Source organism: Pongo pygmaeus, chromosome 9, assembly GCF_028885625.2.
Source record: "Pongo pygmaeus isolate AG05252 chromosome 9, NHGRI_mPonPyg2-v2.0_pri, whole genome shotgun sequence".
Taxonomy (NCBI): domain Eukaryota; kingdom Metazoa; phylum Chordata; class Mammalia; order Primates; family Hominidae; genus Pongo; species Pongo pygmaeus.
This window is the reverse complement of record NC_072382.2, coordinates 113,601,635-113,616,507: the sequence shown is the minus strand read 5'-3', so window position 1 is coordinate 113,616,507 and position 14,873 is coordinate 113,601,635. Positions and strand designations below refer to the sequence as shown.

The following is a 14,873-nucleotide window of genomic DNA, read 5'->3' as shown; positions in this document are numbered from 1 at the left end:
ATTTAGATGTATTAGAAATTAGTTGATGTTATGAATGCTATAAGGAACAAAGTTACACATTTAGAAATTGAAAGAAAGCTGAGGAATCAACTCAGAATACAGCAAATTGGGGGAAAAGATTTTAAAAAGTAAGAACAGTTAGGATATATGGAGGAGAAAATGAGAAACCAATATGTATCCAAATAGGTGCCTCTAAGAATTAATAGAGAAAATGATAAAGCATTACTTGAAGAGATTTTTCAGAATTGAAGATGTGAGTCTTCAGATATTGGGCAGGATAAATAATACTAAATATACACTTAAACATATGCTTGTGAAAATCCAGAACAATAAGGATGAGAAAAATCTTAAAAGATATGAGGACAGAAAAATGTGTTAATTACAAATGAGTTACGAATAGATTGACAGCAGACTTCTCAGCATCAGTAAAAATCAAAAGACAATAGAGTAATGGCTTCAAAGTACTGGTGGGGTAGAAATAGCTGTTAACTCATAGTTTTAGGTAAGTTATCACTCAAAGCAAAATATACCAGGAATGCATATTTTATGGTTCAATATTGGAAAATCTCTCAATATAAATTCACTATATTAATAGACTAAAAGAAAATAAAATCTTATGATTATTCCAGCTAATGTGTGGTTCAGCTTCTCTATTTACATGGAGGGAAACTTCTGTTAGAAAATCAGAAATAGAAGAAATTTCCTCAAATTGGTAAATATTATATAACAAAAACTTAGCGCAAACATACTTACCAATGAAAATTTAAATTCATTCTATTCCTTTGAATATCCTGAGCAAGACAAGGATGCCCATTGTCACTCCTAATATTTTACATAGCAGTAAAGGTTCTGACCAATGCCATAACTGAAGAAAAACAAAGAAGAGGTGTAAGAATTGGAAGGGTAGAGATGAAACTGTTATTATTTATAAATGATATAATAACCTGCTAAAACAACCCCAAAAGAATCAACAGACAGGCCAGTCATGGTGGCTCATGCCTGCAATCCCAGGACTTTGGGATGCTGAGGTGGGAGAATCACTTTAGCCCAGGAGTTTGAGACCAGCTGGACAACATGGTGAAACTCCGTCTCTACTGAAAAAAAAAAAAAAAAATTAGTCAGGCGTAGTGGTGCACACCTGTAGTTCCAGGTACTTGGGAGGCTGAGGTGGGAGAATCACCTGAGCCCAGGAGTTGGAGATTCAAGGCTGCAGTGAGCCAAGATCACATCACCACACTCCAGCCTGGGGAAGCGGGAGTGAGACCCTGTCCTCCCCCACCCCCAAAAAATCAGAATCAACAAACTATTAGAACTAACAAGAGAGTTCAGCAAACTTGCAGCACACAATGTCAGATTATGGAATACTGTGCTGGTTATCTACTTCTGCATATCAAACGACCTGAAAATTTAGTGGCTTAAAACAACCATTTTATTAAACCTTACCAGGTGGTATTCAGCTGGTAGATGGTCTCATCTATAGGTTTTAAGGTGACTTAACTCTCATTCCTGATTCCTTGGCACGGATGGTTGGAAAGGTGGGCTCAGCTGGACCTCTCTCCCTGCCCACATAGTGTCAGGATCTCTCTACAAGATCTCTCCAGCAGATAGTCAGATTTCTTATATGGTGGTTCAGGTCTCCAAGAAGGAGTGTTCCAAATGACAGAAAGTGGGAGCTGCAAGTTTAAGGCCTGGGCTGGAAATTTACACAGCGTTTCTTTTGCCATAATTTTTTGACCAAAGCAGTTGCAAAGCCTTTCTACATTCCAAGGAAAGGGCACAGACCCCATACCTCTTGGTGGAAGGAGAGTAAAAGAGTTTCCAGCCAACCTTAATCCTCCACAGGAGCTTACAGAGAGGGAGAAAGTATATGAAATCTCTAAAATTCACAAGGAATAATAGCATTAATAGCAATAATATACAAGGAATTCCTAAGAATCAGCAAGAAAAGGACAGCTACTCCAATTTTCTTTAAAAAAGACAAAGACTATAGGACATTTATACAAGTGGAAATCAAGAAGCCAACATGCATACAAAGGAATGCTGAAAATAACTAGTAGTCAATGAAATGCAAACCAAAGTAACAATAAGCTATCTCTTTACAACAGTGTTTCTCAATATTGGCATTACCAATATTTTGGGCCAGACAAGTTTTTGTTGTGGGGGCTTGTCTGTGCCTTGTAGGATGTTTGGCAGCATCCCTGGCCTGTACCCACTAGCTGCCAATAGACATCCCCCTTGTGAAAATAAAAAATGTTTCTGGAAATTGCCAATTATCTCCTGGGGGATAAAATTGTCCCAGGTTGAGAACCATTGCTTTATACCTATCAGCATGGCAAAAAATAGAGAGCTGGTTAATGTTTTGTTTTGTTTTGTTTTGTTTTTTTCTCGAGATGGAATCTTGCTCTGTCCCCCAGGCTGGAGTGCAATGGCGCAATCTTGGCTCACTGCAACCACGGCTTCCCATGTTCAAGCGATTCTCCTGCCTCAGCCTTCCACGTAGCTGGGATTTCAGGTGCGTGCCACCACGCCCAGCTAATTTTTGTATTTTTAGTACAGATGGGGTTTCACCATGTTAGCCAAGCTGGTCTGTAACTCCTGACCTCAGGTGATCCACCTGCCTTGGCTTCCCGAAGTATTGGGATTACAGGCGTGAGGCACCACATTAATGTTAAGTGTTAGCAGAGATATGGCAACATAGGAAGCCTCAGGCCTTGTTGATGGGTGTGTGAGTGGCACAGCCATTCTTGAGAGCAATAGTCAAATTAAATAAAGACATACCTCGGGACTCACCAATTCAGCATATGGGTAATTTACACAGGTCCATAAAGGAACATATATGAGGATATTCTCTGCAGCTTTGTCTGATAATGGGGAGTTAGAGGCAAATTAAAATGTTGTGGCAGAATATCCCGTCCAATAATAGCAGACATATTTTTCTCAGTGCACATGAAACCTTCTACAGGACAGACCACAAGTTAGGCCACAAAACAAGTTTTAACACATTTTAAAAGACTGAAATCATACAAAGTATCTTTTCTGATCACAAAGAAATAAAATTAGAAATCAACAACAGAAGGAAAAATGGAAAATTCACAAATTAAACAATACACTCTTAAACAACTACTGGATTAAAGAAGAAATCACTGCCGGGTGTGGTGGCTCACACCTGTAATCCCAACACTTTGGGAGGCCAAGGTGGGTGGATCGTGAGGTCAGGAGATCGAGACCACCCTGGCTAACTTGGTGAAACCCCGTCTCTACTAAAAATACAAAAAAATTAGCAGGGTATGGTGGCAGGTGCCTGTAGTCCCAGCTACTCGGGAGGCTGAGGCAGAAGAATGGCGTGAACCTGGGAGGCGGAGCCTGCAGTGAGCCGAGATTGCACCACTGCATTCCAGCCTGGGCGACAGAGCAAGATCCGTCTAAAAAAAAAAAAAAGAGGAAGAAAAAATCACAAGGGAAATTAGAAAATACCTTGAGACAAACGAAAAAGAGAATACAGCTGGGTGCCGTGGCTCACACCTGTAATCCCAACACTTTGGGAGGCCAAGACAGGTAGATCACTTGAGCTCAGGAGTCCTAGACCAGCCTAGGCAAAATGGTGAAACCCCGTCTCTACAAAAAATACAAAAAAATAGCCATGCATGGTGGTGCGTACCTGAAGTCCCAGCTATTTAGAGAGCTAAGGTGAAAGGACCCCTTGCATCCAGGAGGCCAAGACAGTAGTGAGCCATGTTTGCACCTGTCTCAAAAAAAAAAAAAAAAAGAGAGAGAGAGAGAGAGACCCTGTCTCAAAAAAGAAAAGAAAGAGAGGCTGGGTGCGATGACTTACACCTGTAACCCCAGCACTTTGGGAGGCCGAGGCAGGTGGATTACTTGAGGTCAGGAGTCCCAGACCAGCCTGGTCCACATGGTGAAACCCTATCTCTACTAAAAATACAAAAATTAGCTGGGCACGGTGGCGGGCACCTGTAATCCCAACTACTTGGGAGACTGAGACGGGAGAATGACCTGAATCCTGGAGACAGAGGTTGTAGTGAGCCAAGATCGCACCACTGCACTCCGACCTGGGCAACAGAGTGAAACTCTGTCTCAAAAATAAATAAATAAATAAAAAAGAAAGGAAAAAGAGGACACAACATACCAAAACTTATTGGGTGCAGTAAAAGCAATACTAAACAGAAATTTATATCTGTAAACGCATACAATAAGTCCTTGCTTAACACTGTTGATAGGTTCTTGGAAACTGTGACTTTAATAACAATTTTACCATAGGCTGATGTAAACAAAACTATATTTCTGGTCATGAAAACATCGCTAAACAAAAACATACTTCTGGTCATGAAAACATCACCAAACTTCTCAATAGAAACCAAAAACACTTCTAATTTTTTTTTTTAATTTTTATGGGTACATAGTAGGTATATATATATTTATGGGGTACATGAGTTGTTTTGATACAGGCATACAATGCATAATAATCACATAATGGATAATGGGGTATCCATCTCCTCAAACATTTATCCTTTGTATTACAAACAATCCAATTATTATCTTTTTGTCATTTTAAAATGTACAGTTGGGCCAGGGTGGTGGCTCATGCCTGTAATCCCAGCACTTTGGGAGGCCGAGGCTGGCAGATCACTTGAGGTCAGGAGTTTGTGACCAGCCTGGCCAACATGGCGAAACCCCATCTCTACTAAAAAGACAAGAATTAGCCAGGCGTGGTGGTGCGCGGCTATAGTCCCAGCTACTTGGGAGACTGAGGCAGAAGAATCACTTGAATCCGGGAGGCAGAGGCTGCAGTGAGCCGAGATTGCGCCACTGCACTCCAGCTTGGGTGACAGAGTGAGACCCTGTCACACATGCACACACACAAAAGTACAGTTAAATTATTATTGACTATAGTCACCCTGTTGTGCTATCATATCGTTTTATTCATTCTTTCTGTTTTTTTTTTGAGCCCCTTAACCATCCCCACCTTCCCCCAATCCACACTACCCTTCTCAGCCTCTGGTAACCATGAGTTCAATTGTTTCAATTTTCAGATTCTACAAATAAGTAGGAACATGTGATGGTTCTCTTTCTGTGCCTGGTTTATTTCACTTAACATAATGACTTTCAGAGTTCCATCCATGTTGTTGCAAATGACAGTATCTCAATCTTTCTTATGGCTGACTAGTACTCCATTGTGCGTAAGTAACATGTTGTCTTTATCCATTCATCTGTTGACAGACATTTAGGTTGCTTCCAAATCTTGGCTATTGTGAACAGAGCTACCACAAACATGGGAGTGCAGATATCTCTTTCATATACTGATTTCCTTTCTTTGGGATATACACCCAGCAGTGGGATTGCTGGATCATTTGGTAGCTCTATTTTTAGTTTTTTGAGGAACCTCCAAACTGTTATCTATAGTGTTGTACTAATTTATATTCCCACCAACAGTGTACAAGGGTTCCCTTTTATCCATATCCTGCCAGCATTTGTTACTGCCTGTGTTTTGGACAAAAGCCATTTTAACTGGGATGAGATAACTCATTGCAGTTTTGAGCTGCACTTCTCTGATGATCAATGATGTTGAGCACCTTTTCATATGCTTGTTTTCCATTTGTGTCTTTTGAGAAATGTCTATTCAGTTTTTGCCCATTTTAAATTAGATTATTAGATTTTTCTTATAGAGTTGTTTGAGCTCCTTATGTATTCTGGTTATTAATCTCTTGTCAGATGAGTAGTTTGTAAATATTTTCTCCCATTCTGTGGATTGTCTCTTCACTTTGTTTCCTTTGCTGTGCAAAGCCTTTTTTTTTTTTTTTTTCTTTGAGACAGAGTTTCACTCTTGTTGCCCAGGTTGCTGGAGTGCAATGGCACGATCTTGGTCACCGCAATCTCCACCTCTGGGTTCAAACGATTCTCCTGCCTCAGCCTCCTGAGTAGCTGGGATTACAGGCATGTGCCACCACACCCAGCTTATTTTGTATTTTTTCAGTAGAGACGGGGTTACTCCATGTTGGTCAGGCTGGTCTCAAACTCCTGACCTCAGATGATCCGCCCGCCTTGGCCTCCCAAAGTGCTGGGATTACAGACGTGAGCCACCACGCCCAGCCTGTGCAGAAGATTTTTAACTTGTGATCCCATTTGTCCATTTTTGCTTTGGTTGCCTGTGTTTGTAGGGTGCAACTCAAGAAACTTTTACCTAGGCCAATGTCTAAGAGTTTCCCCAATGTTTTCTTGTAGTAGTTTCATAGTTTGAGGTCTTAGCTTTAAGTCTTTAATCTATTTTCATTTAATTTTTGTATACGGCAAGAGATAGGAATCTAGTTTCATTCTTATGCATATGGATATCCTGATTTCCTAGCACCATTTATTAAAGAGACTGTCTTTTCCCCAGTTTATGTTCTTGGCACCTTTGTCAAAAATGAGTTCACTGTAGGTGTGTGGATTTGTTTCTGGATTCCTTACTCTGTTCCATTGGTCTATGTGCCTGTTTCTATGCCAGTATCATGTTGCTTTGGTTACTATAGCTCTTTAGTATAATTTGAAGTCAGGTAATATGATTCCTCCATACTTCTAATACTAAACATCAAGATAAATGTGAAGTATACATACATTTAAGAAAGATTACTGGCTAGGCACAGTGGCTCACACCTGTAATCCCAGCACTTTGGGAGGCCAAGGCAGGCGGATCACAAGGTCAGGAGTTTGAGACCAGTCTGGCCAACATGGTGAAACCCCATCTCTACTAAAAATACAAAAATTAGCCAGGCGTGGTGGCAGGCGCCTATAATCCCAGCGACTCGGGAGGCTGATGCAGGAGAATCCCTTGAAATCGGAAGGCGGAGGTTGCAGTGAGATTGCGTCACTGCACTCCAGACTGGGCAAGAAAAGCGAAACTCCATCTCAAAAAAAAAAAAAAAAAAAAAGATTATTAAAAACAAGTAAGGTAATTATTTACCCAATTTTTGGTAAATCATTGAGTGACAGCATTTGTAGCAGTGGTGAGTTAAATCAAGGAATAAATGTTTGCAAAGTGAAAATTATAAGGAGTGTCTCCTACCACCACTCAGTTCAAAGGCAAACAGTCACAAATCTGGAGGCTTTGCTGAATGCTTTCTATTATAGCATTCCTTATGTTGTGCATCTGTATGATTATTGTAGACTTTATGAATTTTTATTTTATAAACTTTGTATTCATTCATTCATTCATTTTCCAACTGACTTATTCCAGTTCAGGGTCATAGGCTGTTGGAGCCTATCCTGGAAGCTTAGGGCACAAAGAGGGAACTGACCCTGGATGGGATGCCATCCCATCACGGGGAGTACTCACATGCACACCCCCACTCATTCAGACTGTGGGACCATTTAGAAATGCCAGTTCACCTAATGTGCACATCTTTGGGATGTAGGAGGAACCTGGAGTACCCAAAGAAAACCCACACAGACTTGGGGAGAACATGCAAACTCCACACAGACACTGTCCCAGCAGGGAAGTAATTTGTTTTTCTCCTCAACCTAATAATGATACAATGCTAAATAAAACATTATTTGAAGACCTGCTGTACATTGAAAAAAAAGAAAAATTGCAAATCAAAAAACTTATTTTACATCATAAGGAACTAGAAAAAGAAAAGCAAATCCAAACCAAAGCTAGAAGAAGAAAGAAAATAATAAAGGTTAGAGCAGAGATAAATAAAAGACAGAACAGAAAAATAAACGAAGTCAATGAAACCAAAACTTATTCCTTTGAAAAGATCAACAAAATTGACAAGCTTTACCTAGATTGACTAAGAAAAAAAGAGAGAAAAATCAAATTACTAAAATCAGAAAAAAGTGGGGACATTATTGCAGATGCAAACAGAAATAAAAAAGATATGAGAATACTATGAACAATTATCTGCTAGCAAATTGGAAACATAAGTCAAACAGATAAATTCCTAGAAACACATATTTTACCAAAACTGACTCATGAAGAAATAGAAACTCTGAGTAGGTCTATAATTTGGAGTAAGGAGATTTAATTAGTAATCAGAATACCCCAACAATGAAAAGCCCTGGACCAGATGGATTCACTGATGAGTTCTACCAAATATTTATACAAGAATTAACATCAGTCCTCCTCAAACTTTTTAAAAGAAAAACAAAGAGGAGGAATACTTCCTAACTTATTCTGGGAGACCAGCATTACCCTGATACTGAAGCTAGACAAAGACATTACAAGAAAAGAAAACTACAGACCAATATACCACATAAATCTTCAACAAAATACTAGCAAACCAAATTCAGCAGGATATTAAAAGGATTATAAATATATTCCTGAAATGGAAGTTTGAGTCAACATATTAAAATCAATCAGTACAATACACCACATTGACAAAATAGAGGGAAAAAATCCCACAGGATCATCTCAGTTAATGCAGAAAAAGCATTTGACAGAATTCAAAACCCTTATGCGATAAAAACACTCAAAAAACTAGGAGTAGAAGGAAACTACCTCAACATAATAAAGACCATATATGAAAAACCCACAGCAAACACCAAACTCAATGATAAAAATTAAAAGTTTCAGCCAGGTGTGGGGGCTCACACCTGTAATCTCAGCACTTTGGGAGGCCGAGGTTGGAGGATCACTTGAACCCAGGAGTTCGAGACCAGCCTGGGCAGTATGGCAAAACCTCATCTCTACAAAAACTACAAAAATTAGCAGGGCCTGGTGGCATGCACCTGTAGTCCTAGCTATTCGGGAGGCTGAGGTGAGAGTATAGCTTGAGTCTGGGAAGCAGAGGTTGCAGTGAGCCAAGATCATGCCACTACACTCTAGCACTTGACCCTGTCTCAACAAATAAAAAACAAAACAAAAAACAAAAACCCCCCCAAAACTAAAAGTTTCAGTCTATTGCCGATCCTTGGAAAAAAAATAAAAGGTCTTCCTTTAAGATCAGGATCAAGACAAGGATACCCACTTTTGCCACTTCTACTCAGTATATTATTAGATGTTCTGCTCAGAGCAATTAGGTAAGAAAAAGAAATAAAAGTATTCACATTGGAAAGGAAGAATTAAAATTATCTGTTTGCAGATGACATGATCTTACATGCGGAAAGCCCTAAAGATTACACACACACACACACACACACACACACACACACACACACACACACCATTAGAACTAATATACAAATTCAGCAAAGTGGCAGGACACAAAACCAGCAAACAAAAATCAATTCCATTTCTATACATTAACAATCAGTAACCTGAAATAAAGATTAAGACAACAATACTATTTACAATAACATCAAAAGGACTAAAATACTTAGGAATAAACCAAGAAGGTAAGACTTATATGCTGAAAACTATAATGTATTGCTGAAAGAAATTAAGAAGACATAAATAAATGGAAAGACATCTGTGTTCATGAATTGGAAGACAATATTGTTAAGATATCAGTATTAGCCATACTGATTACAGATTCAATGCAATCCCTATCAAAATTCCAATGACTTTGCAGAAAAAAAAATCTATCTTAAAATTCATATGGAATCTCAAGGGACCCTGAAGAGCTGAAACAATCTTGAAAAAGAACAAAGTGGGAAGACTTTCACTTTCTGATTTCAAAACTTATTACAAAACTACAGTAATCAAAATGGTGTGATATTGGCAAAAAGGCAGAATGTAGATCAATGTAATAGAATATAGAGTCCAGAAATAAACCTTTGTGCACATGGGCAAATGATTTCCAACAAGGATGACATGACCATTTAATGGGGAAAAGACAGTCTTTTCAACAAATGGTGCTGGGAAAACTGAATATTCACTTGCAAAAGAATGAAGTTGGACCCATGCCTTATATATACCTTATACTATAGATACAAATTAATTCCAAAAGTATCAAAGACCTATTTTATTTATTTTTAATTAATTAATTTTTTTTTTTTTTGAGACAGAGTTTTGCTCTTGTTGCCAAGGCTGGAGTGCATGGCGTGATCTCAGTTCACTGCAACCTCCACCTCCGAGGTTCAAGCAATTCTCCTGCTTCAGCCTCCCAAGTAGCTGGGATTACAGGCATGCACCACCACACCCGGCTAATTTTGAATTTTTAGTAGAGATGGGTTTCACCATGTTGGCCAGGCTGGTCTTGAAATCCTGACCTCAGGTGATCCACCTGCCTCGACCTCCCAAAGTGCTGGGATTACAGGCATGAGTCACTGCGCCCAGCCAAAGACCTATTTTGTAAGAACTAAAACTATAAAACTCTTAGAAGAAAATAGGGGGAAAGCTTTCTAACACTGTATTTGGCAATGGTTTCTTGGATATAACACCAGAAGCACAGGCACCACCAACAAAAAATAGATAAATTGGACTTATCAACATTAAAAACCTTCGTGCATCAAGGGACAGTATCTAGAGAGTGAAACAACATCTTCCTCTCTGGGCTCAGACCTAGTTTGTGGTGACATGGCCAAATGCACCAAGAAAGTTGGAATGAGGCTGGACACGGTGGCTCACGTCTGTAATCCCAGAACTTTGGGAGGCCGAGGTGGCTGGATCACTTGAGGTCAGGAGCTCGAGACCAGCCTGGCCAACATGGTGAAACCCCATCTCTAATCAAAATACAAAAATTAGCCGGGCATGATGGCACACGCCTGTAGTCCCAGCTACTGGGGAGGCAGAGGCAGGAGAATAGCTTGAACGTGGGAGGCAGAGGTTGCAGTGAGCCGAGATCGTGCCACTGCACTCCAGCCTGGGCGACAGAGTAAGACTCAGTCTCAGAAAAAAAAAAAAAAAAAAAGGAAAGTCGGAATAGTCGGTAAATACAGGACCCACCATGGGGCTTCCCTCTGGAAAATGGTGAAGGAAATTGAAATCAGCCAGCACGCCAAGTACACTTGCTCTTTCTGTGGCAAAACCAAGATGAAGAGACGAGCTGTGAAAATCAGGCACTGTAATTCCTGCATGAAGACAGTGGCTGGCAGTGCCTGGACCTACAACACCACTTCGGCTGTCATGGTAAAGTCTGCCATCAGAAGACTGAAGGAATTGAAAGACCAGTAGATGCTCCTCTACTCTTTGAGACATCACTGGCCTATAATAAATGGGTTAATTTATGTTAAAAAGAAAAAAAAAGAGAGAGAGAGTGAAACAACAATCTATACAATCAGAGAAAATATCTGCAAATCTTATATCTGATTAGAAATTAGTATCTGGAACATGTAAGGATGTATAAAGAACTCCTACAACTTAACAACAAATAGATCAACAACCCAATTCACAAATGGGCAAGGAACTTGAAAAAAACATTTCTCCAAAGAAGATACACAAATAGCCAAAAAGCACACAGAAAGATGCTCAAGGCCAAGCCTGTAGTCCCAGCACTTTGGGAGGCCTAGGCGGTTGGATTACCTGAGGTCAGGAGTTCAAGACCAGCGTAGCTAACATGGTGAAACCCCATCTGTACTAAAAATACGAAAATTAGCAGAGCGCGGTGGCACGCGCCTGTAGTCCCAGCTACTTGGGAAGCTGAGGCAGGAGAATCGCTTGAACCCAGGAGGCAAGAGGTTGCAGTGAGCCGAGATGGTGCCACTGTACTCCAGCCTGGGCGACAGAGGGCAATAGAGCGAGATTCCAGCTCAAAAAAAAAAAAAAAAGAAAAAGAGGTGTTTAATCATTAGCCATTAGGGAAAATATGAATCAAAACCACCATGGAATACCACTTTATATCCACTAATACGGCTATTATAAGACATAAACAAAAACAAAATAAGCGTTGATGAGAATATGGAGAAACTGAAACCCTTGTGTATTGCTGGTAGGAATATAAAATGGTACAGCCATTATGGAAAAGTTTGGCATTTTCAAACCGTTAAATTAGAATTATTGGCTAGGCGTGGTGGCTCACGCTTGCAATCTGAGCACTACAGGAGGCCGAGGCAGGCCGATCACTTGAAGTCACGAGCTTGAGATCAGTTGGCCAACATGGCGAAACTTTGTCTCTACTAAAAGTACAAAATTTGGTGAGGCTTGGTGGTGTGTGCCTGTAGTCCCAGCTACTTGGGTAGCTGAGGCAGAAGAATCACTTGAACCCATGAAACAGAGGTTGCAGTGAGCCAAGATCACGCCACTGCACTCCAGCCTGGGTGACAGAGCAAGACTCTGTCTCAAAAACAAAAACAAAAAAACAAAACGAAAACATATAGAATTATGGTATGATCCAGTAATTCCGCTTCTGAATGTATACCTCAAAGAATTGAAAGCAGGGGCACAAACAGATACTTGTATACCAGTGTTCATAACAGCATATTTCACAATAGCTAAAAGGTGAAAACAACCCAAGTGTCCATCAACAGATAATGGAGAAGCAAACTGTGGTATATATATGCATGGAATATTATTCAATCTTTTTTTTTTTTTTTTTTGAGATGGAGTATCGCTCTGTCACCAGGCTGGAGTGCAGTGGCGCAATCTCGGCTCACTGCAACCACCTCCTCCCGGGTTCAAGCGATTCTCCTGCCTCAGCCTCCTGAGTACCTGGGATTAGAGGTGCGCACCACCATGCCCAGCTAATTTTTGTATTTTTTTAAGAGACGGGGTTTCATCATGTTGGCCAGGATGGTCTCAATCTCTTGACCTCGCGATCCGCCCGCCTTGGCCTCCCAAAGTGTTGGGATTATAGGTGTGAGCCACTGTGCCCAGCCTATTTAAAGAAGAGGAGGCTGAGGTGGGAGGATCGCTTGAACCCAGGAATTTGACACTATCATGGGAAACAAAACGAGACCCTGTCTCCACAAAAATTTGTTTTAAAAAATTAGCTGAGTGTGGTGGGATGCACCTGTAGTCCCAGATACTTGGGAGGCTGAGCTGGGAGGATCCCTGGAGTCTAGAAGTTTGAGGTTGCAGTGAGCTATGATCACACCACTGCATTCCAACCTGGATGACAAAGGCTGTCTCAAAACCAAAAGTAAGATACATGGTATAACATACATGAGCCTTGAAAATATTATGCTAAGTAAAATAAGCCAGACACAGAAGGACAAATATTGCATAATTCCACTTAAATGAGGTACCTAGAATAGGTAAATTCATAGAGACAGAAAGTAGAATACAGGTTACGAAGAGCTGAGGGAGTGGGGGTCGGGGAATGAGACATTATTATTTTATAGGTACAGAGTTTTAGTTCGGGATGATGAGAAAGTTCTGGAAATTGATAGTGGTGATGGTTGCACAACATTGTGAACATTGCACAACATTGTGAAAATACTTAATGCCACTAAATTATACCCTTAAAAATAGCTATAATGGGCCACACATGGTGGCTCATGCCTGTAATCCCAGCACTTTGGAAGGCTGAGGCAGGTGGACTGCTTGAGATCAGGAGTTTGAGTCCAGCCTGGGCAATATGGTGAAACCCTGTCTCTATGAACAACAACAACAAAAAAGCTAAAATGGTAAATTTTATGTTATGTGTGTATATATATATTTTTTCTTTCTTTCTTTTTCTTTTTTTTTTTTTTTGAGACAGTCTCTCTCTGTCGCCCAGGCTGGAGTGCAATAGCCTGATACTGACTCACTGCAACCTCTGCCTCCTGGGTTTAAGAGATTCTCCTGCCTCAGCCTCTGGAGTAGCTGGGACTACAGGTGCCTGCCACCATGCCCAGCTAATTTTTGTATTTTTAGTAGAGACAAAGTTTCACCACATTGGCCAGGCTGCTCTCAAACTCGTGACCTCAAGTGATCCGCCAGCCTCGGCCTCCCAAAGTGTTGGGATTACAGGCGTGAGCCACTGCGCCCAGCCATGTTATGTATATTTTACCTCAATTTTAAAAATGTGCTAGATACATAGGAAATAGAATAAGACATACAATATGTAAACTTAAAATATGTGCCTATAAAACAATATTTGTATTGTAAGAACATACAAATAAATTATTAGAATTAATGAGAACTCAAATTCTAAAACTGACCTAATGATGCAATACCGTTTCAATCAATATCCTAACAGTGTCATTTTATGGAGCAAGCTGATTCTAAATTTTATATGGAAATGCAAAAGTTCAAACATAGCTAATATTCTTGAAGAAAACAAGATGAAAGCATTTGATCTATTAGGTATTAAGATATAAAATTATAATAATGTAATAAAATTATCATAATTAAGATGGTGCAATTAAGGCATCATAACTAAGATAATACAAGGAATGACAATTAAACTAATAGAACATAGTAGCCCAGAAACAGACCTACATGTACATAGTTTATTTACAATAAAAATGGCATTGAATAGGAGTGAAAAAATTATGGTCTTTTCAATAACTAATGGTGGGACAACTTGATAGCCATTTAGAAAAAAAAAGAAACTTCCTCACTACTGAGTAACAACATAAATTCCGGACCTATATCTGGAACCTAAAGTAACAAAGGTTTGAGAGGTAATATATGGGAGATAAAAAATATCTCCTTGCTTACGAGGACAACATATGGGCAATATCTCTCAATAATGCCCATATATTATAGTGTCTTCTTACACAGTAGATAAAAAAATAGGAAATACTAATCAGTTTAATCATATTAAAATTAAGACTGTTGATTTCCTAAGTTTACCAAACCTAAGCTATTCACAACCCTTTCTCAGTCTCTACTAGTTCCCTACTTTGACTCATTTTAAACCAGTTGGACCCTTATCTCAAATCCTTATAAATACCTTACTCTTAATATCCCCCCTTTGAATCATTACCAAGACTCTGTGTCAAGTTGATGGTCTCCTTTGCTACACTACAATAGGTTGAATGAGCTTTGTTTAGTCAACAGGTTTCCTTAGTGACCTTTGTTGGGGGGGAGTAGAAAATTGACAGTCCTTATCTTTTTGAGAAATATACTGAAATCT

At 39.7% G+C, this 14,873-nt stretch overlaps 1 protein-coding gene across 1 annotated transcript; it reads left to right on the top strand.

Annotated features, from left to right (window-relative positions):
- Window positions 1-10,780: 10,780 nt before the first annotated feature.
- On the top strand, window positions 10,781-11,047 carry LOC129008247 (putative ribosomal protein eL43-like; the record flags this gene model as incomplete). Its single annotated transcript, XM_054440242.1, has 1 exon — window positions 10,781-11,047. A coding segment is annotated over one exon (267 nt), but the record flags the coding sequence as incomplete, so codon positions are not given.
- Between the last annotated feature and the right edge of the window lie 3,826 nt (window positions 11,048-14,873).